General features: G+C 46.7%; 1 protein-coding gene across 1 annotated transcript in view; it reads right to left on the reverse strand.

Moving 5' to 3' along the window:
* Positions 1–277: 277 nt before the first annotated feature.
* The window catches only part of LOC144169657 (uncharacterized), a 35,347-nt gene continuing 9,237 nt past the window's right edge, over positions 278–26,387 (reverse strand). The window contains exons 4-10 of the mRNA XM_077698924.1: positions 22,709–22,812; positions 13,373–13,575; positions 11,411–11,579; positions 9,729–10,001; positions 6,956–7,100; positions 3,058–3,318; positions 278–540 (exon numbers count right to left, since the gene is read on the reverse strand). Of these exons, the coding sequence (XP_077555050.1) occupies positions 413–540; positions 3,058–3,318; positions 6,956–7,100; positions 9,729–10,001; positions 11,411–11,579; positions 13,373–13,575; positions 22,709–22,812 (1,283 nt within the window). The 3' untranslated portion in view covers positions 278–412. The remainder of the gene's footprint in view (positions 541–3,057; positions 3,319–6,955; positions 7,101–9,728; positions 10,002–11,410; positions 11,580–13,372; positions 13,576–22,708; positions 22,813–26,387) is intronic.

Genomic DNA, 26,387 nt, shown 5'->3' on the forward strand with positions numbered 1-26,387 from the left:
TGACTATTACCAACCTGTCCAGAATTCTGTTCTTTTGACAGACAAATCAAATTTTAAGCAGCGGCTTTACACCGCGAGCAAATCTTCCTAACATCAAGTCAAAACCACAGCGACCTGACCCCGGCGCCATTTACTATGTGCTAGCTTCCTAACTCACTTTCTAACTTACTTACTAGCTTACTTTCGCTAACTGACTATGTGCTTCCATCTTTCTACTATTTTTATATTATTAGGGGAAGTGAACACGTGGAAATCCCACGAATGAATGCAAAACACAGAAGGTATAATAAAAATGCTTTACTTCGCCCGTGAATGATCAAACACAATTAAACAATGTTGATTTGTGATACTCAAGCGCGTCCTTGTAAATTAAAATACAAACTAAAAGCTGCAAACTCGGCATCGTCGCCCATCAAATTATGGGCTTGTTTGCAAACTTCGCCACTAGCTGCTTCTTGAGTATTTTACCATTTTCCGCCTTGGGAAGGTAATCAAGAAAAATTACTCCGCCGTACAGGTACTTGTATACAGCCGTCTGCCCTGAAAACAAAAAAAAAGGTAAATTAATAAAGACATACGAAGTAACAGCCGTTTTATGTTAAATGTGAAATCGCGGCAAGGCAAGGCTTGCTTACACGGCGAATATCCGTGACATTGTCTGCATTAGTACTTGCATACGAAACAGAAATGTGGGCACGCTTCCATGCAGTACGGTGCCTGTGGCCTATACCGAAGGGGATTGAAATCTTTCTACAGCATATTTCGTGGCCACCTGCACAGGTTTTAATGCAAACAGTTCGATAAGCCTCTGTTTTAGTGCTTTCTTGCATATTGATGTTCTTGAGAGTGACTCGTTTCAGAAGTCAGACAGAAGGACGCGATGTCTAATGTTAAAAAGGGGTTGATTTCAACTGAAATGTTACCGTACAATAGTAGGAGATCAACGACGAGGAAGCAGTCGCACCAGACATGCACTGAAAGAGGTGTGCCCTGGTCATTTGCTCGACAGGTGTCCTGTGGACGTTTTCTCTTACCGCACCTTGAGCTCGAGTTTCAACACAAGCTCTCCTCTAGCTCAAGCGCATAATCAGTTGTTGAAAATTTTGATATTATGCAATGTCCTGAATATTCGGATGATGGGAGGCTCGAGTAATAAGAGCAATAAATGTCGAAAGCAATAGAACCTCGCAGTTTTTCTAATCGAATTTAACAAGCTGTCTCCTAACTTAACTATAGATATTTTACTTTCGCACTCTATTCGTGGCATTCTCCATCAGCGGGCGACGTCGCGCATAGACGCAGACGCCGGCGTACCTTCCACTGCGATAGTTTCCAACATCAATTGGAAACAGCAAGCAGATGAGGCAAAAGGAAGAAAGGAAGGCAGTGTAGTGATTGTGATTTGAGTGTAGGTGGATATCGCACGCTGAGAGGAAGTAATAAAGAAAATAAAATAGAAAATACAAACTGGTGGAGGGAAAAAAGAACGGCCCTACCACGCAAATAAAATTTACCATAAAGGCGCGGCCCAGGTTTACCGTGAAAAGGAGATATTTAAGACAAGTAGCAACAAAAACATCGTTACAAATAACTGACCAGTACCAAATCTGGATCATACTCAGAGTGAAATTCTGCATTTTAAAAATCGTTAGAAGAGACCGAAGTGGCCTTTTAGCAACTCACCGTGTCCACCGTGCCACTGCACCAATAGTTGCCTAATCATCTCGGTGACCAGGATTTTCCTAATGGAGCCTCTTCAGTTCATCCTAACTTTCATTAACTGTAAGCTAATAGCGAAAAAAAATCTATGATGTGCACGGCTTCGTTGTCACAAAGCCTGCCCCGCTTGAGGCATCCTTATCTTGCGCGGAGGACTTATCGTAGCAATTTTAGCACTAAGCGGCGTTACACCGCCTGCCAGAGACGCACGCAGGATAAAATTTCAGAAGGTGGCTGACCAGGGCAATAAATTAAAGGCATAAAATGAAGACAAAAATGTAAAACAATATGAGAGCTAAAAAATGCAATATTACAAATACGGGAGGAGTACACTACATAACCTTATAATTCTATTCCTAGGTATTGAGTTTTTTAGAAGAACGCCAAAATGGCCGATTGTAGCGATAAACACACTACAAAGTCCCGTAAGTATGCCCTACGACATTACATTAAAAACTCGTTTGGAATAGTTCTCTAGCGTAACAGGTGGAGTCCTTGGCGCTTTTTCACAGTTCCTTGTATGAAATGAATATTTTTGTTGGTAGTCAGCGCTGTGTGTGTGTTGCTTCCCTCTAGGGCCATCGTGAGCACAGTTTTTGTTAAACGTATATCATGAACGAACAGACCCAACTAGTTTGCTCGGTCTGTACTGCTGTCTTACCGCCAACGCTGGTGCAACTGGGCTAAACACAACGATTATAATTTTGTTCCGGTCAATCATGTGAAGGTCAAAGCATCACGGTTTATAGAGCGCGGTCATCGCGAAATTTTGAATCATACTGTTGCAAATCTGGCGTTTAACATCGATGGGACAATGTCGCAAATCAACACGTTAGGTTGTACGACCCAAATTGGATACCTTAGCATAGTTGAGCGCTAGCTGGGTCGCTCTCAGCTAACGTGGAATAGCGTTAAACTTTCAACTAAGGGCGAGGATAGGAATAAACAATACACAGGGTGATAGAGCCTGATTCTGAGTTGTTTTTCCTGTCCTTCCAGATTTGAAAAGCGCTCAAACTTTGAGCAAGGGAACGAGGACCGGAAAAAGAACAGGGGACGTTCCTCGTTCCTGTGTTGTCGTTCTTCCCGTTCTCGTTCTCTTGTTCAAAGCTTAAGCGCTTTCCCACTCTTGCTATGCAGTACCAACTTGCCCCTACCAAGGCTTTTGATAATTAGGCTATCATAGTGAACGTGTAACGTTACCGGACCACATGGCTATCATAGTAAAGTGGTGCGTTACCGGACCACATTGTACATAGTCTGAAACAATGATAACCTTTATCCCGCCTGCATCAGAAGCTGTCCGAGAAAGCAGGAAATTCTGTAGAGATGGCCCACCTGCTACAAGTCTCTTGAGCTCCTCTTCAATGACACTGTGGGGCTCGGTGTAGGCCTTGTTGAGCACGACGCACGCGCCTGGGGCCTCGCCGTACTTGGGGCTGGGCACTCCGACTACGGCAACCTCGGCGACGGCGTCGTGCGTCAGAAGGATCTCCTCGAGCTCGCTGGGGGCCAGCTGGTTGTCCATGCACTTGATGAGCTGCTTCAGCCGCTCCACCATGTACAGGTGACCTTCCATGTCGTAGTAGCCAAGATCTCCTGCACAATGGCACGCGCACCCGAGACACCTCGAGGCAATTACATATGTCCCGTTTTAAAGGAACACGGAAGTGAATTTTTAAAGCTCCCGGTTTTGCTTGCACTGCGTAGACTGGCTCAAATTACCACACTTTTCATCGTTTATCCGGTTGATAAGTCGGTAATTATTTTATAAAGCGGGAAAGAAAAAAGACTACCATGCGCGGTCTGTGGCGGCAGCACCAACTAAAGGCTGTGACGTCGGGAGGAGGGGGCACCGTGATTGGACGATGTCCAAGGTTAGCATTCAAACAAATTTCGGTTTGGGTTCTGTAAAACAACATGCTTTGCATTCGACGGCATCGTTGGATGGGCATTCTCGATATCTCAGTAATCGTCGTACCGCGCTTCTGCCATGCTGTCGGCTGTAATATGCCTAAAATAGGCCTCCCAGGGCGGCTTGGCATCGTAGCATTCACTATCTGAGGCCTACGCAGTGCATGAACGTCCTCCGCGTCACCGCAGACGCTCAAATGCCATGCGCTTTTCCCGCATATTCGGAGCTTGCGTCACTCATTCCCGCATCGTAAAACGCGTGTTCGCACCAGGCCAAGGGTCTGCTGATTCTGGCCTGTGCCCACTTCCCGCAAGCCGTCGTTGCTTGTGGCAACAGCACGCCAACGAGAACTGGCTAGCGCGTCAGTGTCAGTCTGCGCGCGTTCTGCGAACTCACTCGTGGAGAAGCGAACGTTACGGCCCGAAAACGGTGAACTCAGTTCAGAAAACATCGGCCGCAAACGAAGAAATCAACTTACAAAAAAAAAAAAGCATGCACCCTCGGGAATTCGAACTTGCGATTTGAAAAACAAAAATCCTAGCGTGACCACTCGGCCACGAGCAAGCCTTGCCGAAGTGGGATATATAAGGTATATAATGTACAACCAGTTTACACTTTTATTTAGTTTTAGCATTTCAAGTACTTTAGGTGACTATTTGTTGGATAGCGCTCCTGCAGTAAGCGTCCCCCAAACGTCCACAATATCTCACGTCTAGCAATAGCATTTCTTAGACGGAAAAGCGTTCGCAGATGTGTGGTCGTGCTGCTGACCGCTATGCTTGTTCTCCCAGCGCAAAAAGGTGCTTCCGGCTCTCTAGTTCTGTGCTGTACGGTAGAAGATTCATTTGATTTTGTTTCCTTTGGTCCTATGCTGACTTCGCTGACTCTTCTCCCGCATTCAAGTAGCGTAAAGTCAGCGAAGTGTCGCATGTGCACTTGTGCAGCGCTTGCGTGGAGCGACCCGGACTCGGAGCTTGATACAGTGTACAAACTAACAAAGTAAAGAAAGGCACATGCTTTCATTCACAAAGGTGTTGTGGCTTAGTTTCAACTGATCGAGCGAATTGCGACGACCCGTCAGCGGCCGGCGGACAAAACGTTGGGCTGACTGACTCGGTCGCGAAAGGTCGGCGAGCCGTGCAGTAGCGCAGCCAATTGCCAGCTCACCATCTGCTGGCGTCACACGAAAACGCACATAAAATGGGCGAGGGTTCAGAGAGGAGGAAAGCATTTTCGAATTGATTTCTCTACTAAATAAATTCGCGTAAACGCGCTCAGAGTGGTCGAAACATGGCCTATGGACTCCGGACTACAATTTGCGCTAGTAATCCCGTAATGTTTACAAATCACTTCAGCGTTCCGTTTTAAGAGGAACTGACCTTTTAACTTTCCTATGGGACTTACTACTTCATGACCCGCGTACAGACGCCCCAAAAAGAAAACGGAGCACGGGTTGGAGATTTTGAGAGGATTTCTCCGTCATGTGCCTGGCCAGCAACCTCTAAGTGACTTTTTAAGAAAGTAATTTAAATTAAAATCGGGCCGCACATATTCTATTTATGCTGGCGGCCGCATAAAAAAGAAAATAATCTAATTTCCCGAAGCCGTGCTTCGTTTACTTTTGGGGGCACCTGTGCCTAAAAACCATCATGCACCAATACGAAAAGCTTTACGAATACATATCAATGTTCACAACGGCCTAGTTTGCTTATTTTGGAGATATGTCACTTGTGTACTGAAATCAAAAATAAAACTCTCGCTTGCAAGAAAGCTAGCGCCATCTAATGAAAACTGCATCAACCAAAATGCGCTTCATGTTCGTTTTTTGTCTCTGTGGAGAAGGGATATATTAAAACAGGAATGGTAATCCTTTCATATCGGCATACGATGATTTTTAAGCCCGTGGGTCATGAAATAATAAGTCTTATAGGAATGTAATCCGGTGAGTCCCCCGTTTAAAGCGACCGTTTGAACAACGGGAGAAATACTTTGTCTGGGGTTAGGAAATGTTAGCCCACCGCTGTGGCTCAGTGCCTAAGGCGTTGTCCTGCAGAGCAGAAGAACCCGGGTTCGATTCCAGGCCACGGAGGCCGCCTTTCTGATGGATGCGAAAAGCAAAAACGCCCCTTTGTTCGAGATTTCGGCGCACTCTAAAGATCGCCAGTTGGTCAAAATTAAGCCGGAGCCCTCCACTACGGCGCGCATCATCGCCTGTGTACCGTCAGCGCGTTAAACCCGACAATCAATCAATTAATCAATCAATCAATTAATCAATCAATCAATCAATCAATCAATCAATCAATCAATCAATCAATCAATCAATCAATCAATCAATTTTTCTTTCGAAGGCAGTGAAAAGAGCACAAGATGTGAAGAGAGGTGACTTGATATTTAGACACACATACACCCCCTACACCTGCTGTCATGAGTCAGGTTTTCACTACTCGTTCCTCAGAGTAGAGATCATGGTACGCCTTTTTATTTCACTAGATCACACATCGCTGCTTCCAACGAGGGCGGGGCTCATGAACCCTCTTCGCAGTGGTAACAAGGGGTACTTGTTGTCTTAAACTGTCGGCTCATTCTACACAGTCTGTTATCCATCTTACTCGGTTGCTGTGGGTCACCTCACTCACGGGTAGTGAGATGACCCAACACTCTCTGTTTATGACAAGGATCGGGATACCAACCACAATTTTGTTCTTCATGCCAGGTAGGAGTGAGTGTTGGTGATGATCATGATTACGATTGCCATGGGGATATTTTGGAGGTACCTACATGTAACTGTAGGTACGTAAATAGAAATACTCGCTTAAATTCAGGAATATATGACGCTTTATCATGACCCGTTTTGGGTGGTATGAAACGTGTGGCCGTCAACGTCGCGCTATAAGTTCTCGTGTTGCGTGATAACAGCTTGTCATACCAACGTCCCTTCCTGAGACGCACTTCGCGCCGCCGACGCAGAGGCTCATCATCACTGCCGTCGAGAGAACCCACGAGTGAGTGCTGCCTCAGCGCACTGCTGCTGCGCCCAAATATCGCATTCTGGAGTATCGTAATCACCAGCCAATTTTTGCCCATCAGTACCACTAAAAATTGACCAAAGAAAGCTCCATTATATTAGCAAGAGAAGACAAGTATTGGTCAGTATCCAGTTTTGGCTGACGATTTGGGCATGATACCTGTAAGCAAATATAGCGGGTGGGCAAGAGGAAGAAAGGGTCGGTGAAGCAGTGGGCGTTCATGTTCAAAGCAGGAATGATCTGTTTTTCTAGTTTACGTCTCTTGATATAAAGCACGGTGTCCATCGGATGTTACCTGTCCTGAGCCAGCCGTCAGAGGACAGGACCTCCGCTGTGTCCTCGGGTCGGGCATGGTAGCCCTTCATGACGTTCCGACTCCTGACGCATATTTCTCCGTGTTCGAACGGCTCCAAGATCTTTCCTGTGTTCACGTCCACCACCTGGAAAAACGTGACGAATTGATACGACAAAAATATTCCCATCTAGAATGGAGGGATGAAGCGATGTCAGGAAAGAAAGGAAGGAAAGAACGTACAAGAAAGGCAGGCATGCTAACCAGGCTATGGCCTAGTTTGGTATCCTACACGTGGGATAGGGGAACGATAGAAAAAAGAGAAGAAAACAGAGGAAGAACGGGAAGGGGACGGACAGCGCGAAAAGAGCTGTGCCCAGCGTTATGACACGACTAACGATAAAGTTCTACGAGTTCATAGAGGGTAGTCTTTTGTGCTATAGTCATTCGTACACGTCCATCGTTTGTAAGATGCACAGGAGCACTTTGTCGCCTTGTGCGCCAATGAGGGAGAAAATCAGTGGCCCAAGGTTTTCTCCTCAGAAGCGGAGCCGTTAAAAAGTATGAAGCACTTTCCGGACTGGCATGCACCAATTATATAAGCTGGTTCCACAGAGAAATATGCCAATTTTCTACTAGCTCAGCGACGAACGACCTTAAAATGCGCTGTATTCGCTCACCCAGAGGTACTGCAATACTGCAGATGTAATAGCAATACTCACAGGTATTGCTATTAAAACGGAAAGACAGAAACGAAATTGACCTATTACATTTATGAGGCAGCCACTACGTTGCGGTATTCATTCCGCTGGGCAATTTGTGCCCCACCCGCCGTGGGAGCTCAGTGGCTAAGGCTCTGCGCTGCTGAGCAGTAAGAGCGGGTGTGGGGCTGGCCGCGGCGGTCGTTATTCTCATGGAGGCTGAAAACTAGAGCACCTACGCGTTTGCGCCTGGACACGCGTTAAGATTTCTATGCGGTTTAAATCTCTTGTGCCCCACGGCACGCTTCATGGGCCACGCGTAGTTTCAGCCCGTAAAACTCCAATTTCCTACAGCGCGCGTGGCATACAGTACGATCCCCAAAGTAACACTTCCGAATTCCGAGACCTTCAGCCCGCACATGAGGATTCTTGGCAGGGTCACCAGCCCGCTCTGCGTCCGCTGTCTTCACTTGCCCATGTCACCTCGCGCCTCGCTTTGCCAGCCCATCTCGTAAAGTAAACTTCGGGTGAAGGAAGGAAGGGTGTAGAAGGAAGGTAGCAGAGTTAACCTGGCTAGAGCCTAGTTTCTATCCTGCACGTGGGAAAGGCAGAATAGGCAAAAAAGAGAAAAGAAAGAATGAAGGAAAGTTGGAGCAGACGCGTATGTCCAGCGCTGAAGCACTGGCACTGATTGACACTGGAGGTGTTCAGTCTATAGTCTGGTGTTTAAGTTCGTCGCCCGTAGAGAGCGTAAGAGTTCCTTAGTCGCCTTCTGAGAAGATGACAAAGAGGGCCAGTGGCACAGAATCTTTTCCTTCAAAAATGGTCGCAGAGAGTCCAGGTTCCTGAGTGCTGACGACAACTTCTTTCTTTCAGGTGATTAGTGTGGGCACTTGCATAAAACGTGGCGTATCGTCTCCGGCGTGCCACACGTTTCGCACTCCTCACTTGCTGCCATTCCTATTGTGGATGAATAAACATGTGTGAAAGCCGCCCCCAGCCAGAGACGCTAAGAAGAGTTGCGTCAGACCACGCGAGGCTTATTGGAAGAGGACGTTGCAGCTGCGGGTCAAAGGCACTAATGCGTGCACACGTGAATTATTCCGTAGACCATTGGGAGATTGCTGTTTCCCGGGCAAGTATGCGGGGAGCCCTAGACAAGGTTTCCATTGAGGCTACCGCTCAACATTTAGGCTGGTTTTCCTGCTGTACAACGCACGTAAGTACGCGCGTGGTAACGCCTATTTCCGTGCCGTTCTTTGCCAATCGATGTGCGGAGGCAACGCTCAAAACAGTATAAGCTAAGCTCACAGGAAGCCAGATGGCGCCACGTCTATTATTTTGTTATCCCCTGCATTTGCATGCACCGTAGCCGGGCTGGGAAACGAACGCTTCACGATATAAAAAACGTTTTTAAAAATTATAATGCTTAGAAAAGCTGCGGTTTACAGGGCAACAACTACGTTGGAATACAGAAAAGGTTCGTGTAAATTTCAACGTTTCGTTCAACTACTCAGTTAACTTTGGCCGGGCGTCCAAATCGACAGACAGACAGACAGACAGACAGACAGACAGACAGACAGACAGACAGACAGACAGACAGACAGACAGACAGACAGACAGACAGACAGACAGACAGACAGACGAATGGACGGACGGACGGACCAAAATTTTGGCGTCAAAGTAGCTTAAGAAAGACTACCGTCTTTGAAACGCGGTAAAATACCGTGCTGTTGACTCCATGCGCGGGGTTGGTGCCTCGTGGCCCCAACCACGTGCGTAGGAAATGAAATAGGTAACAACATTTGGTAAAATTTCGGGGCTCTAATTTTACCAAATGCCGTTTCTTATTTTTTTCGTACAAAGCGCAGCTAAACGCCTTTAAAATGTCAATTGTACGTTAAAGTTGCTTTGAAAACGCCTTTGAAATGACACCATAATTAAAACTGTGAAGATAAAAAACCGGTAAGAGTACAACCTTTTAGTAGTGCAAACTTTTTGAGCAACCGGGCTTGTTTTTTTTTTTCGTCGTGAAAGGGCTAGCTTGCTGGAGCGACCCAAGGAGGTCTAGTTACCTTGACTTCAAAGCCAGGGGCAGGCAGTCCCATGTTGTCCGTGGTGACCTCGCCAACCCTTGTGGCGCTCACTAGCCCGAAAGTCTCGCTCAGCCCGTACAAATTAGCCAGCGTGATAGGGGCCAGTAAGTCGCAAATGTCCCTGACCAAGCTTCCTGACAGGGTGCTGCCGCCACACACGATCTTTGCGATGTGCGGCAGTTTTCTCCGCGTGCTTTTCGCCTCGTTGATCATCATTTGTAGCTTCACGGGCACGCAAATCACCACAGAAACCTGTGAAATATATGAGAAAACAATGTGCACAAACGCCTGAGTGGGAATTGCCAGATTGTGCGTAAGCGTTTTTCCTAAAGATTTATCTGCACACGCACACATCTAGGTGTGTTTGCCTTGAAGCAGTGGCGTAGGCGCAGCCGATGGAGCCATGTCCCACGCATTTTTTGCGATCGAAAAGGCGGGTCGGACGAGAGCACATACTCTGCTTTTAAGTCAATCACGACTGCTAATAATTATTTTCTTAAAGCAAGCGATGCACCCATTAAGCACACCCCGACTGTAAGTCTGCTCTCAACCCAAAGATTAGCCTTTTTGCAATGCCCCTGAGTAAATGGAGTATATACCACAATAAGATTTTTAAGTAAAGCACGCAATACGAAATATTAAAGTTTTGTATACATCTATGATTCTTCGTTGTTTCTGTTTGTATTTTGCCTTTGTATTTCACTTCTTTTCATTTTTTCATGTTAACCCCCACCCTTTTTGTGTTTGGGAGGGCGAGGGTTCAGCACCTCCGAAACCAGATTCTGCCGACGCCCGGTGTACCCCTTTGGCCTCAGAAGATCATAAGTTGAATTTCGAGAGGTCAATTTTGAAGCATCAGAAGGCTCAATAAAAATGTATCACCAACCGACCAACCACTACCTAATACGGTTTACTCAGGAGTCCAAAAAGCCTTTAATTATCTAATCAATTTTTGTATTTTTTTTTGCAATTTAAGTGTCTGTTCTCCTCTTTAATGACTCAGACCAGGAGGGTAATTGGAAACAAAGAAAATGTGGTAATCGTGGCGGACCTATGCTTGCGTTCTGGCACGATGTGAGCGTTTCCTCCGCGGGGTCACCGCTGGCGGCCTGTTCTGAATTCCGTTTAATCGCTAGATCCAAACTAATGCAGCCTTTTATTACAAAACCTCTAGATAGACGTCGCAACGGCACCCTGTCTATTTCGTCTTCAGTTCAGCGGACGTCGCTTCAGCTCGTACTCAAAACCTCGGCCCACCGAGTGCAACAAGATTACAAAACCTTGCAGTCGACTAGTCGTGGGTAGCATCTGGATGAACACCTTACGTTTGAAGCAATTCCACGCATTTCGACTGTTTGCAGCAATATTTACTCCACTCTTTGAAACCATGCCATGGGAATCAGGACAAGTCATAGGCGTCGACTAGATTTTTCTGGAGGGGCGCCAACCCATTGTATTGAGGGGGAAGAGGGAGAGGCTGAGGAGGCGGGGAAATTGTGCTGGGGAGGCTGGGCGGAGGGAAAACGCCCTTTTGCACCCTCCTGCCGACGCCCATGGTAGGAACGAGTGTCAGCATGTTTAGCCCCCCAGCGTACACAGTTTTTAAAAGTAGCCTGTGGTCATATTTCCGCTTTTTATTGTTTTTTTTCCGCAAGACTTACCTCGTGCGTCTTTACGACGTCTATGAATCTGTCGAGGGGCAAAGTAGGTTCTCGCACAATGGTTGTGGCTCCAATAAGCGGGCCAAACATATTCAGGGTGAAGCCAGATACGTGTGTAAGTGGGTTCCAAGCAAGAAATACGTCCTCCTCCGTGATAAATCCGAGTTTGCTGCAAAATAAATGTTGATCGGGAACATTATGGGGAAACGTGTTTATATCAAACGACGTAAAAAAATGCTCCTTAGCACTCCTATGCTTGATAAACAGAGGGAGAAGGTACTATCGGAGTCAAATGAAACGTGAACACGAAAATATGAACCAGAACGTGCAAAATTGAAAAAAACACTGTTCCTAGAGTTCATATAATGGCGTGCTATTGGCATGTTTAGAAATACACTTTTCATAACTGTGTTTTTGTAACCACGCCACACGTCATTTTGGCTTGCATGGAAAGAAATCGCGCTATTTGTGTGTTCAGGTTCATATTTTCGTGTTAGCGTTTCATTTGACGCCGATAGTACGTCTCAAGACTGGACGCTGCGTGAAAGATTGAGACCTAGCGTCAAATATGAATTTTCGGAACGACAGTATCTATTTCTAGAAAATCTATTTCTATTTCTAGAAAATATCTATTTCTAGAAAATAAGTAGATCTATGGGAGGTTTAAGAAAACATTGCACCTGCATTAAGCTGGCTGCAACATCTAATAAGTGATGCCGTTCACGCAACAATAATTGTACATCAACCTATAATGCAGCCCTTCGGGTTTCAATCCAAACGGCTTGTCCCGAAAGAAAAGTTCGTGAAGGGCGTTTTACGGCCCTTAGGTCTAGTTTGGTAGAAGAACAATTACTTACTCATAAGCTGTTTCGGTTCTGATGCTGATACAAACAGTATGTGATTTGCTACTGAATGTAACAGCATCAGGTGAATTAACGGGGTAAGATGCTTCGTTCTGCTGGCCATGGCAGCTAAATTTATTAAAATGTTTTGACACCGCTTTACAGAGCTTTTCCTCACCGGCAACCGCACAGACTTCTGCTTCATAATTTTAAAATCAATGCAGAACTTTTGATTTTAATAGTTCCGTTTGTCTCCACACTGTCTATATGTTTTTATGATGCAAAGATACTATTGGAGTGACCCTCTAGTTGAATGGAGGATGAGTAGCCCTCGGGCAAGGATAAAGAGCTAGTGATGTGCCCCCAACCCACGTTGGCTTCCTTAATGTTTCTTTACTCCAGGTGTACGGCCATCACCTTGTCAATGCAGAACAATTTGATTTCTAATTTTAGACACAGTTACTTTGAGCAGCGGGTTCAAAAACTAGTAGAATTTTCGGTTGGTTTTGCGGCCATTGACCAATCGGGAAAATTAAACTCAAAACGACATAACTCGAGCTGCCGCCATTATTCTGATTTCCTCATTTAGTACATTGTTTGCATTCGTCCGTGTTAAAATTGTCGCGATGCCTGTTCCGTCAGGGAAATCTTTCGAGTGCATCGAAGTTTTGGGTTGTCCCCTCGCTCCCCTTATTTACTGCATTATGTTATGTTGTACTAATGACTTACTGCTGAATCTTCACAATGGCGCATGGCCTGTTTTGTGGCCCGTCACTAAATCCTGCTAACAATGTCTCATACGCAACGCGTTTTCAATTGCAGCATACTTGACGGAATATCGCTAAAAAGTGCTACAGATTCGCAAGCAGTACTACAGGAGCACTACAAATACAACTGCAACTGGATTTCATAATCGAGCCCGACAAATTTCAGCAACATCACAACTGCAATAACACTATCGCCCTTACGATAGAAAGTGAGGGACGTTCAAAGGTAATGTCATCCGGACAACCTTCAAACCCACCTCATTTAGAAGTTTTCAAGAAGCATTTTTTACTTATAAACTTCCGTTTATTCAATTTCTCTTTTTTTTTCTAAACAAAAGGATTGCTGCCCCTACCTGAAGGACAGAAAGGTGGACACGTAACATCTGTGCGTTATTTCCACACCCTTGGGTAGACCCGTTGAACCAGACGTGTACAAAATCACAATGACGTCTTCCGCTGTGTCAACAGGCGCTTCTTCTCCTTCAGCGTACAGAGCAGAGATGCTTTGGAAGTGCCGGACATTTATGAAACCGGGAACTTCTCCAACGGCGAAGGCCTGGGAAGGACAATACGGCAGCGTTATAATATAGCATGGAATGAAGGAGTAAATACAACCAGCAAAATATTGAAGCAAGGGCACGTTTTTCTGTGAATTTAGTGTATCTTTTAACCAGTTATATTAGGCACAGTCATTTGAAATTGAATATGCTGTACAAAAATTGAATATGCTGCTAAATTCCGAAAAATCCGTCTTTATGAAAATTACTAAGTTTGTCGTTTTCCTACGAGCTCCCTTAACCCTTAAACGCCCGGAGGAAAGCTAATTCCCACTTCATTCAAATTCCTCCATAGCCCGCTGGGTTGCATATTCCCTCACAGTATTGTGGCGCCATCTAGTGCGATGCCTGCCTACTACGACAGGAAAAAATCGTTCTTTTATCTTCATTACACTAGCTGCCGATGCAGGTCTTGTGATCATATGCCGCAATTTTCTGTCAGTCTTGACTTGCGCACATTGAGCACCATAAGGGCTACGAGATATGGATTACTAAGTAATCCACTACGGGGAAAGTAAGTAAATACTATTGATATGATAAGCTGATGTCTTAGCTAGCGTACTAGCGTGTTTTTGAGACCCCTTTTTACTTTTATGTACTATGAGTAAGGCTTGGATCAAATCTACCACATGGGAACATATTTCCCTACGGGCTTTCAGCGCATTCCAATATTTTTGCCCTATTTCCTTTTTTGTTTTGCCTGGCTAGGCATCTGACAGCAGAAGAGGTTTACAACCTTTTTATTACCTTCCTGAAAATGTAGACCAGTACACAGATAGTGGAAGATTATGTTGATGAGGCTTCAGCTGTGTTTACCCATTCAAAAGATGCAGAAATTGATAGCATTGCAAAGATGGCCAGCTTGCCAAACGCAAATGCTAGCAGGGACATGTTTTGAAGAACACGAATGTAATTATGACCGCTAGGACATACACTCCCTTCAGCACAAAAAAGCAGCCCGAAGTTTGGTTTACAGCCACGAGCTTCATTGAAGCTTACCCCGTATTACACATACACCCTTGATTTTTGACTTATTGACGCACTGTTTTGTGATAGAGTGAAAATTCTTGTAGAGCAAGTAAACCTTTTGTGAAGCAAGGAAAGATAATGGGCTGGCAGGATATCCATAGGAGGTAAGAATATACGGGCCTTTATTCTTTGGTTGATCAAGATGTGTTTTCATAAGCCATGCCCCTTTTCTCAGAGGCGGCAGCGCCCTACGTGCGGTTCAGATATCGTTCAAGGGCAAAAAGCCACAATCGGTCCAAGGTAACTTGCAGAAGTTACAAGGTTCGTCTCTGCGCGGCTCTGGCTTCGCGAAGTTTCCTATAAAGTAGGACACCCTTGAATGCCCAAAGGGAAGAATATTCCCATAGCTGCATTTCTTGTTCCTTGCAACTGCAGGGGTTTTCTCTGTTGTAGTTGTGTTCACAGCCTAATAAATAGTGTTTCTGGAAGAATTCACTCATTTATCTTCAATAGAAACCTTAGAATAGTGCTCACAAGTACCTTGGTGTGGCGATTACAAAAAAAAATTAAGCTGGAACGAACATGTTTCTAACATCTGTGGTTCTTCATTCCGTAAGATTTGCCTTTTCAGGCAAACTTAAATTGGCTCCTCATCCAAGTGTTAAACTACTCGCATACACCTCCATGGTAAGACCAAAACTTGAATCCGCATGCTCAGTCTGGGACCCGCACAAGGAAAAAAATTGTGGCTGATTCCTCTGCCATAGGAATCGGTAAAACACGAAAGTAAAATGTGCAGCGAAATCTGCAGCTGAGCATGATTTGCGGGTCGGTGGCTGTCTTCTGGGTGTGCTTGGCGATCAACGTCCTGCTGGCGTGTTAATTTTTTTTCCTTTCCGCTCGCCATATCTGAGTGGAATGATCTGCCCATATCTGTTATCAGCTGCATAGATGCAATTGATTATTTGAAAAGTTGAAACGATGTGTCTGTGTGTTTTTTTTTCTTTTTTCTGTGTTGCTGTATTTCACCCTATGTTGGCACTGTGTTACACTGCAGGGATTCAGCCTCTCCTGCTCGGAAACCTTGTGGGGTCTGTAGTAAGTCATAAATAAATAATGATAAATAATCAATAAAACAATCTCGGCTTGCACTGTAGTGAAGTGACTTGTTCGCCCCCGTAAATCGCACGAAGCGAGTGCCACCCTCACGGCCAATAAGAGGCGAGCGTTCGCCTAATATGAGGCACTTACCACTTCATGACCCACGCGTTTAAAAAGCATCGTGTACCAATACGAAAATGTTTACCAGTATCTAGACATGTTCCTAATGGCCGAGTTTGGTTCTTTAAGGAGTATATGTTGAAAAAAAAAAAAAGAAACAAGAAGCACATTTTGGTTTATCTAGTTTTCACTAGATGGCGATAGCTGTCTAGCAAGTGAGACTTTTCTGTATTTATATCAGTACAGAAGTCACATATCTCTAAAATAAGCAAAGTAGGCAGTGGTGAACGTTTGTATGCATTTGTAGAACTTTCCGTGTTCGTGCGCGGTGGTTTTTAATCCCATGGGTCATGAAGTAACAAGCCCCATAGTAGGAATTAGGTCAAAGCTCATGCCGTGACAATTTCTCAGCTCGAAACCATTTCTCGATGGTCTTGAAGTTGAATAAAATGTGGGCATCAAACCAGGTCTTTTGATTCAGGACGTTATGTGCTGCTATGCTTCAACTACGGTTATTTCTATCATGTTCTGCACGTTTTTCATTACATACCGGCCGCAGCGGGTTTGGAAGTAGTGGTTTGGGCGCTCGTGAAAGTTCTAGCTACACTTATGGCAGAGGGGCTAATAGGCAACTCGCTTCGGAACACTTTCAACAGATGGCTCTATAAGCGTTGCTTTAACTCGACGGAAAACTGACGAAGCTCAGGTCGTGGTGCCGAAGTAGCGGGGCGAAAAAACGTAGGCTCGCACGCTCTTACAATTTAAACTAACGGGTGGCCGTAAGTTGTTAAGCCAAGTGCATCGAAGCGACTAAAACCCGGCTCTCCACAAAGATAATGCAAATAAAAAGAGCCCCCTGTCGTCGTTCTCGCGGCGGTTGCACTGTCCGCTAGATGCTTTGTAGGTAAAGTAAAAGGCCGCGCGGCACATTCACATTGTTTAACCAACACCTCACGTCCCGTGCGGCACCAAGATGGACGCACAGAGAGTGGCAGGTAACGGAAGTGTAGGACGGACAAGTTGTCTTGTCATACGCGCCGAGTGCGCGACCAGTAGCTCCTTCGGCTGCGATAGTTCTCTCGGTAGGTTTCAAGGGACCCTGCAACACTTTTTTGAACTTTTTTTTTTAATTTTAAAAGCTTGCAGAACGTAGTCACACAATATACAGTACTTAGATTAGGGGGTCGCAAAGCACCTCAGCCAAAAATTACTGCTCTATGCCCATCAGATAACTTGTAACTGACAACTGCTCTATGCCCATCAGATAACTTGCTGCATGCCCATCAGATAACTCGCTCAAAAGGTTTTAAAGACGACAGTCTTTCTTGGGCTACTTAAACCCAGAAATTTTGGACTGACTGTATGTCTGTCTGTCTGTCTGTCTATCTGTCTGTAACTCGATGCAGCCACCCGGCCAAAGTAAAATGCTTACTGCGCAATAGTCTTATATACTCCCAGCCAAATGTAAACGTCTAAGCCCGCTCTATATGTTCATATTTGTCAACTTTGTTGAACAAGGACAAGACATGCCCAAAGGATATTTACAATGTTCCTTTATGAAAAAATTCCTGGATGCTTGGATTTTCGATAGCGAATGATATTCTACATCTACTGCAGAACCAATGCGTACCACCTGCTGTTGCCCGCACCACCTCCTGGCGGCATATGAGAAATCACGCGGCAACAGCAAAGAAAGGTTCCACTAGCTATGTTTCACATTCTGCTTGGAACGCACGTGCAGCACGGCAACGCGGTTCTATAAACCTTGAAGTCGGCCGCCTCGATTCACGCGCGTCTCCGCCGTACTGCAGCGCTGGCATCGAGGAACCCCGCCTGTAGCAGTGGAACGCGGTAAATTCAAATCGCCTTGAGCAAACCTTTAGTGTATTTACCTAGGGATGAGCGCGACGGAACAGGAACAGCATGAGAGGTGAGCGGGAAATCGAAGGGAGGCATTTCCTTGGCAAATGTCTACAAAGACTATCGTCTTTTGACGATATTTGCAACGAAAGGAGCAGATACGTGGCCAATTTTTTCTCTCTTTCCCGGTCTTGACGTTCTTCGACGGCCCGAATCACGTCACTAAGGCCGTGTAGCGGCTGTTGGCCCGTTTTTCTTCTGTTGCAGCAAAAAACGCTTTTAGATAGAAACTTAAAAACAAGCCACAAAAACAAAGGAGAAATGGAAGACGTGTCTGGTGCAACGAGCAATCACGCAGTGCCGCTTCGTGCTGGCGACAACTGTAGCTTTCGCAGTGGTTCCAGACGCGAAGGAAATCGTGAAAGCGCTTATCGAAAGTGTTGCAGGGTCCCTTTCAGTTTTCCTGCTAGACAAGAAAGCTGTCTTTCTCGCTTGCGGCCTCCGTTTACGACACGCGAAGCGTCATCAAATGACGCGAGGAAAGAAATGCGTTTTTTAATTGGCGATTTCTCGGCAACTAAAGCATCTTTCGCCCCTGAATAAAGACTGAGGGGGCTTCCGGGCAGTTGAACCCCACGACGGCGAGTGCAAAGAGAGGCATCGAGGGTCGTGCGGGCCCTCTTATCACATCCGCTGGTGCGTGGAGGGAAGGCCTGGGTGCTGGTCGGGAACTCGCGGCTGGCCGGTCGTTATGCGCTCCGCGAGCATAGGCGACGCCTCCACCAGGCGCCGGGCAGCATAGGGACGTCTGCCCCGGGGTAAAACGCACGTCGGCTCTTCCGCAAATCGGAGGAACGCAGTAGCGGCCAATGTCAACAACGGAAAGTCGCAATAGTATTTCTTCTTTCAGGCTTCATAAAATAAATAACGCCTTATCGCCCGGATAAATGATCAAAAGTGTGCTTATTTGAGTCGGTGTACGCAGTGCAAGTAAAAGCAGGAGCTTGACAAATTTTCTTCAGTGTCACTTTAAGCGGGAGACACATGTCCGTGCGAGTAATCGGGTTTCCGACGCGGCGCATTGGATGCGCGCGGTAGCGATGAACGCGGCGGGTCCTCGGGCAGCCAAACCGGATTTGGGGCGGAGACGCGTGCTTTTCCGCTCATGTGTTCGACCCTTTGTAGATAGCGACGTCCCCACACGCACCGATTACGCGTGCCTAATTTGTTAAAGCTTGTATGTTTGTTTTTAGTTATTTTCGGCGCCACTGCACCGGTTCACGCTAGATTTATTCCAAATTTCTCCGCTGTTTACGGGTTTGCCCGGCCTGAAATCGCTGGTATTTTGTCTTTCCCCGCGATCCGTTGTGCTAATGGACCTTTTTCCAGTACCGGTCCCTCTAGCGGACACCACGGTGAACAAAAAATGGCAGTAAGGCACGCCCCCAAAAATGTTTGGCTTTCGGGAAACCCACCCACGAAATACTCTGGTACTGCAGTCCCTCTAGCACTGACCCGCCACCCGTACCTTTCACATAAATATCATGGTAGCAGGCGCACGTTCTCGTGACTAATCTGCAGTGTTCGAAGCGCCCCTTTTCTTAGTTTTCGTTTTCATTTTCGTTACCCCCTCACTTGCAGCCATGTGCTGGCAGCGTCGTCAGCCTCAAACATCTTTGCCCCTTTCCTTAGAAAGACCCGCCGCAGTGGCTCAGTGGCTAAGGCGTTATGCTCCTGAGCACGAGGTCGTGGGTTCGATTCCCGGCCGCGGCGGCCGCTTTTCTGATGCAGGCGAAAGCAAAAGCGCCCGTGTGTACGGGTTTCCGGCGCACGTAAAGATCCCCAGGTGGTCAAAATTAATCCGTAGCCCTCCACTACGGCGCGCCTCATCGCCTGCGTTGCGTCGGCGCGTTAAACCCTACAATCTAATATTACTTTTCTTAGAAAACCTTCTAAGAATGGCGAACCGACAGCCGCCGCATGCGCAGATCGCTACTGGAAGAGGGTCTTTTTTTTTTTTTTCGATTCACTTTGGAGGACTTCCCACCTTCCATGGGCTTGACGGTAGACTTAAATAGGAGTTTTTAATGCTTAATTCTTATTTGGCTCGACCGGCGAAAGCCCCCACCTGGCCGGCGTCCACCGAACGTGCACAAACCACGATACCGTCCGCAAAAAACTGTCGACAGCTACCAACCCTTTGCTCCGAAAGAATAAAACCGAATAAGCATCCGAAAGAATAAAATCCCCCAAAATATTCACGGCGTAAACAAAGAATTCAACAGTAAAAATGAACATCAAAAACCCTTTGTGCACGCTGTTTTACGCAGCATATTAAAAAAACGGGAAAACAGGAAGGAACACATTGTGCGTGGTTAATTCTCGTTTCCTTCCGACGCATAGCTTGAGTATAACAGAAGAAAAGAGGGTGCGTCAGAGATTTCCCACGCAGTCTTAATTCGCCTTCAGCTTCGGTGGAGGCAGTGTAGCGGAAGCATAAAAAATGATTCTTGAAAAAAGTAGCTGCAGTGAGTAAGGTGCCGAGGTTGTAGGTTATAGTCGAGCTAAACAAAGGGCTCGGAGACAGACCTAGCCAAAAGAAACGCTTTCGCGAAAGAATCATCTGAAAGATCTTGCAAGGTTTCTGCATCGTACTTTCAGTGAGCATATCGTACGCGGCGGTATTTGACCCGTACAGCTCAGAAAGCCCGGCAGGCGATAAAGGCTGTTTGTTTTCACCAGGTTCTGATCGCTTCGGTACGCTTCTGATCGCTTCAAAAAGATATCCTGAAGATACCTTTCCTTCTCATAACAAGTATTTACCGGGGACGGCTGTCATACCCAATAAGTTGCCCATTTCTTGGGCCTCCCCGACGGAGCTCCTACAAACGTGGCGCCTCACTAATGTGGAAACGTTGCAGTCGCTGAAATGACTGCCGTCAATTAGTCCTGCCTTTGCTAGAAAATTCTTCCGTTTTCCCGAAAGAATGACAGCGCTTTCACGCACACAGTGTCCTTTTTGGTGTGTTTATACAAATTCGAGCCTTCCCTGTGAACATTTGCACGTGCATATACGAGCTTCACGTCAAAAGAAGCTTCTCGATGTAAACCAAAAGTCGACAAATTTTACGCATGTTTAAATGAACGAAATTCTCCAAAATCAAGAATGCCGTCCGAGCAGGCGGGTATGGTAGCAGTGTGGTTTACTTGCGTACGTCGATGTTTGCCTAAGTAAGAAACGGTTCGAGACTTAACTTTGGATTCTCGTTGCTTGCCGGTATTATAGGTGGTGATCGGTACAATCGGCATTTATTGGTACGACCGCTACTTTTTATGCGAGAAGTCTCAGCCTCACTACGAGCGAAACGAAGCTAATGAGTTTAGGGATTAAACTTAGCCCCATGTGACGGAGGGTGTCGTCCCTACACCGCAATTTTTCGGCACGCTGGCTCCAACTGTTGCCAGCCTAGACGGGCAGGTAGCTATCTAAAAAGCGGGTCCTGGTCACCGCCGCCGGCTGCAGGTTGTTGAAAATTATGTTTGAACCTCCTGCGCAAATGTCACATGGTTCGGATGAACCACGCGCCTAGTAGCCGCGAGCCAAGCATGTTGTTGCAAATCGTGTTTGAACCTACCGCGCAAATGTCACGTGGTTAGGATGAGCTACGCACGTAGAAGCCGCGAGCCTGTCGCAAATCGTTGTTTGAACCTCCCGCCCAACTATCACCTGGTTCAGATGTGTGGTGAATGGAGCAGCGTCTGGGGAAAGGGCGATGGGTATGTAGTGAGAGACATGACGCCATAGCCACGCTTGCCGCCCTTCTTTTCACACTTTCGCCAGACGCTCCTTTCCGTTTCCCTTCTGCCTTCACTGCTTCGTTCGCTCACTCAGTTACGCGGACGGCAACGGACGCCTACGCCGCCTTCGCGAAACCCAGTTACGGGGCGTTAAAGGGACGCGCCCTAAAAATACCGAGCCCACATAAGCGTGCGCCTCGTGACGAGCGTGCGGCGTCGGCCAGCTCGACTTTCAGAACATTCTGAGCACCGTTCGTGCCGTGAACTATCGCGTCCTGTTATCGCCAGTTCACATGTTTTCGCACCAGACGTTGAGTTAGCGAAGCCGGTTTCTGCGGGTTCTAGCGCGTGATAACTCGTTCCACTTTGCGAGACGGGTGAAAGCCTACGCACAAAACGATTCAGGCCTGCCAAAAATGGAGAACTTTCAGCGGCAAGTTCGAAAGTCAATGTAAGGTGCAACAGCCGGGTCTCCGACGAAAGAAGAGGGGCTAGCAGATCTGCTAGTTCTCCAGCCTTGCACCACTAGTGCAAGCTGCGGCAATTTTACTGTGAAGCAGTATACCTCTAACCAGACAAGGAAATTTTTGTGTCCACGTCAGAAGAAAACTTCCAGGCTACTGTTGGCTACTGGCTACCCCGAGGCTGCACAAACTACTGACACGGCCAGGGGCCAGGGATCGAAGTTGGGCCCAAAAAGAAGCGAAGCGAGAGACCTTCGTCTTGACGACTAAGCTACGCCCACACATGGAGACGGGGAGACAGACGGTGGTTTCGATTCAGCGTCTGAGGAGGGGGAAGGCGCCTTTTGGAGGCGACACATGAAGCCAGAGAGAGGGGGAGGCAGTGAGAGAGACGACGCCATAGACGCGCGTGCCGCCCTCCTCTTCACAAGTCGAAAGACGCTAGTTTCCGTTTTATTTCTGCGACGCTTCTGCGTTCGGGACACCACCCCACGAATCCCAGGTAAAGGCTGGCAGAGCCTCTGATTTTGTTCTTTGTAGAGCCACGTGCGTAAATTCAAGTGACGTCGCATGGGTAATCGTTGTCGGTGTCGTTTACGGCTTCAAAATCCAACCACCTTCACAGCGTAGATTAGAGCCAATGTTTTTTTCTGTCGTAGAAACAGGCTCGCTATGGGTGTGTGAGCAAAACTGCTGCCTGCCCATTGTTGTCGCACCGTCGCGTGCACACACGCACGCGCGGCGTTTGCTTTGTAGTGTGTGCCCTAAATTTATGGCACTGTAATGACAAGACAGATGTTTGAGGCTAAAGTTTTCCTACCTTTAAAGGAACCTTCTCCATCACTTCCAATGCCTTAGATGAATTAATCTCGTCCGTGAGAATCCACTGGCATTGGCTGTCCTCTATTTGGTACCTCAGTTCCCCTGAAAGCACAGCAAAAAAGAATAATAGGAGCCCATAGTATGCACTAAGCACAGAAAAGTAGGGCTGTAATGCTGCTGTGTGTAGCAATGCCAGCTTCACAACCTGATACGATGTCGAAACACGCGGGTCCGTTTAACCAGAGAAAAATACGTCCTTGAAATAAAACGGGCCAGGTTTCAGTTGCGGTGGTAACAGCTACTGTTAAATAATTTTTTAATTCAGATTGTACGGTCATTCCAAGAATACACGGAGGTCTGCCAACGCCGCCTTGAAACACGGATCTCAGTCACGAAAGCCTTAAAACGCAGCCAGTTAAATTGGAGGGGAAATTTATATCTTATCGTTTGAATCGCGGTACAAAATAACAATTCGAATTCAACGGAGGACCAGACTCTCCTGGTGACGCGGGCCAAGATGGCTAGGGCAACTCATGAATTCCCGGACTAGGGTTTCACTCTCACATTGGAGCTCATTAAAATGTATTTTCTCTTTCTCTCATCTTTGCTGAAATCGAGGCGGCAGCGTACAACCTCACCCGCAACACCACTGCTGGTTGAGATAAAATCCCCAATAAACTACTGCGAAACCTTGATCGTGCTCTCTTGAAAAATCTCCTAGCCTACATCAATTAGGGCGGGCTGGCAGGTTCCTTGCCCCCGCGGTGGAAACACAGATCTCCAAAGCAGGCAAACCCTTAAACTACAAGAATCTAAGGCCTATTTCTCTGACTTCATGCGTTGGCAAACTGTTTGCACACATTGTTCACAACCGGCTCTCGCCCCACATGGAAGACAACGGCTATTTACCTCACACGACGTAAGGCTTCCACCCACACCTATCGACCCAGGACGGTAGACTTAAATAGGACCCAGGACATACTACCGCAGCGTAAGTATGTCCTGGGTAAGTACTGGACATGTCCTGGTAAGTATGTCCTGGGTAAGTTCTGGTAAGCGTAAGTACTGGACAACCTTAATAACCGCCGTAAGTTGTCTATCTTAGCCCCCGACATTAACGGAGCCTTAGAAAACGTTTCACAACAAGCCATCCTTCAAGGCCTCGCATGTACAAACTGTGGCAAGCGCAAATTTTAATACTTCGTCTAAATTCTCACCCAGCGCACAGCAACAGAGAGCATCGTACACCTTAGACCCGACGCATTCCATACCAACCACATGGCACTCCTTAGGGGTCGGTAGTATCCCCACTACTCTTCAACGTCAGCACGAAAGACTTACCACTTCTAGTAAACGCCATCCCGAACCTGCGCCACAATACATACGCGGACGACCTAACGTTCTGTGCCTCCACTGAATGTCCGGCCGGCAACCAAGACGCACTTCAAGCAGCCATTCAGGTGACCCAACAATACCTGCAAGCCCTGAGGACCCCGGTGTGCCTCCGAAAAATCTGCCATTTTAACCCGGTGCACAGAACATATAAAAAACGTCCACACGTACGCCATAGCAGATCAAGAACTTACCATTATTGACCACTCCGTCCCCAAGGTCCCAAACCTACGAATCCTAGGTCTCAGCATACCAACAGATGGATCGGGTGCCCAGACTATCCTTCCCTTGCAAGTTGCAACGGACTCTCAACGAACTCATGCACCTCATCGACAGGGTGATCAGCAATTTTCGCTACAAGAAAAAGACACCCTACGTATTATTCACGCCATCATTATTAGCCGGTTACGTACGAGGCATCGTACTTTCCCCTGAAGCCCGCGGAGAAGGAAAAACTAAACGTCGCCATTCGTTCGCCCTTGAACTATACATCCAAAACCTGCAACAAGAAAACTTGTACATTGATGGACTGATTGGGGGATAGCGCGCCGACGCTACATGGGCAATGAGGCGCGCCGTAGAGGAGGGCTTCGCACTAATTCTGAAAGCCTGGGGATCTTTAACGGGTGCCGTAGAAAACTTCTATAGCTCGGCGTTCGTAATACATGGGAGGAACTGGACGAAACTCATCGCATCTCCCAATTTAAGCGGCTCAAGCTCACGCCAACCCGCAGGGCTCGGTTGGCGTGACTCGGCTTGGCTATATGCCTCCCCCAAAATGCAGGGTGTATTGGCATACAACGGCATCGGTGGGAACACTACAGCTTCGCTTTAAAGAATTGGCGCAGCTTGCACTAGTGGTGCAAGGCTGGAAAAATATCGGAGCTCGGGGTCGACCTAACTCCTCCCCGCATTGGCAGCGGATCCCAGGAGAGAGGCTGCAGCCGGACCCCAGCAGTGCAAAGCCGTTTTGAACGGCACTGTAAAGAAAGCCCCGTTAAGTATGTACAGTGTTTTATTCAGTACGTAGCAATCGTTGTCATCCCTTTCGTCGTCGTCTTCCGACGGCACCGCCGCTTAGGGCAAATCCTCTTGTGGCGCGTCCTCGCCTCGGTAGACCACTTCTTCGTCAGCTGGTCCGGTGGCCGCCTCCTCGTGTGGATTGTGGAGGGATGGCTTGACAGATTTGTCGGCATCGCCTTCGGCGCGGCAGACCCGGGGCGCCCCCGTCGCTTCGCGATGACGACGTCGAATGCAGAATCTCCTCATTTGGCGTAAGCTCACACGCAAGACAAGGCGATGCCGGAAGGTCGCCTCAAGGCACACGCTCGTTGTTTTTTTTTTCTTTTTTTAATTCGCATCATTCTTTCCCGAGTACCCCCACAGCCAGAAGCGTGTAACGCCCTACATTTCCACAAATATGCATATATCGAGGAAGTTCCACCTGTAATCGCTATTATGGCGTAAATAGGCATAACTGGTCGCACTAAACTTTGAAAAACTAAAAAATTAAGAAAAATATAAAAAAAACTCTTGGTACGTGGCAAAACGTATAGCGATCGCATTTCCACAACAATGCAGATTTCACAAACGTTCGGCCTGTAATCATTATAATAGTGTAAATGGAGCTAATTGGCTGAACAAAATTTTAAAAAACGAGAAATGAGAAAAAATATAAAATATTGACGGAAAATGCCGAATCGTGTAACGCCCTGCATTTTCCCAATAACGCAAAATTTGCGAAAGTTTCAAATGTAATCGTTATAACGACGTAAATGGAGATAATTTGTCGGTAGAAATGTTGAAAAACTAAAAATAATAAATATAAAAAGCTACGAAAAATGGCAAAATGTATAACGCATGGCATTTCCACAATAATGCAGATTGCCCAAAAGTTTCACCTGTAATGATAGCGTCAATTAAGATAATTGATCCCATGAAGTATTGAAAAATAAAAAAAATAAGAAAAGTATAATATAATTACGGAAACTGGCGAACCGTGAAACGCCCTGCATTTCCACAATAATGCAGATGTCGGGGAAAGTTCCTAAATGTAATCGTTTTAATAGCATAAATGGAGACACTTGGTCCTCCAGGATTTAGAAAAACAAAAAAAAATTCACCGCAAAAACTCACACTCATGATAAGCGGTATAAGAATTCTACGCATTGTAGATAATTCTGTGAATTTGTGCAGAATTTTCTTTTTTTTTTTTTTGCTGTCCGGGAGGTCGCCGCGAGCCAGGCGCTCACGCGCGCTCGGGGTTTTGTCTCCGCAGACGGATT

The sequence above is a fragment of the Haemaphysalis longicornis genome, unplaced genomic scaffold (assembly GCF_048455015.1).
Source record: "Haemaphysalis longicornis isolate Haplotype H1 unplaced genomic scaffold, Haemaphysalis longicornis Haplotype H1 scaffold_2, whole genome shotgun sequence".
In the NCBI taxonomy this organism is placed as follows: domain Eukaryota; kingdom Metazoa; phylum Arthropoda; class Arachnida; order Ixodida; family Ixodidae; genus Haemaphysalis; species Haemaphysalis longicornis.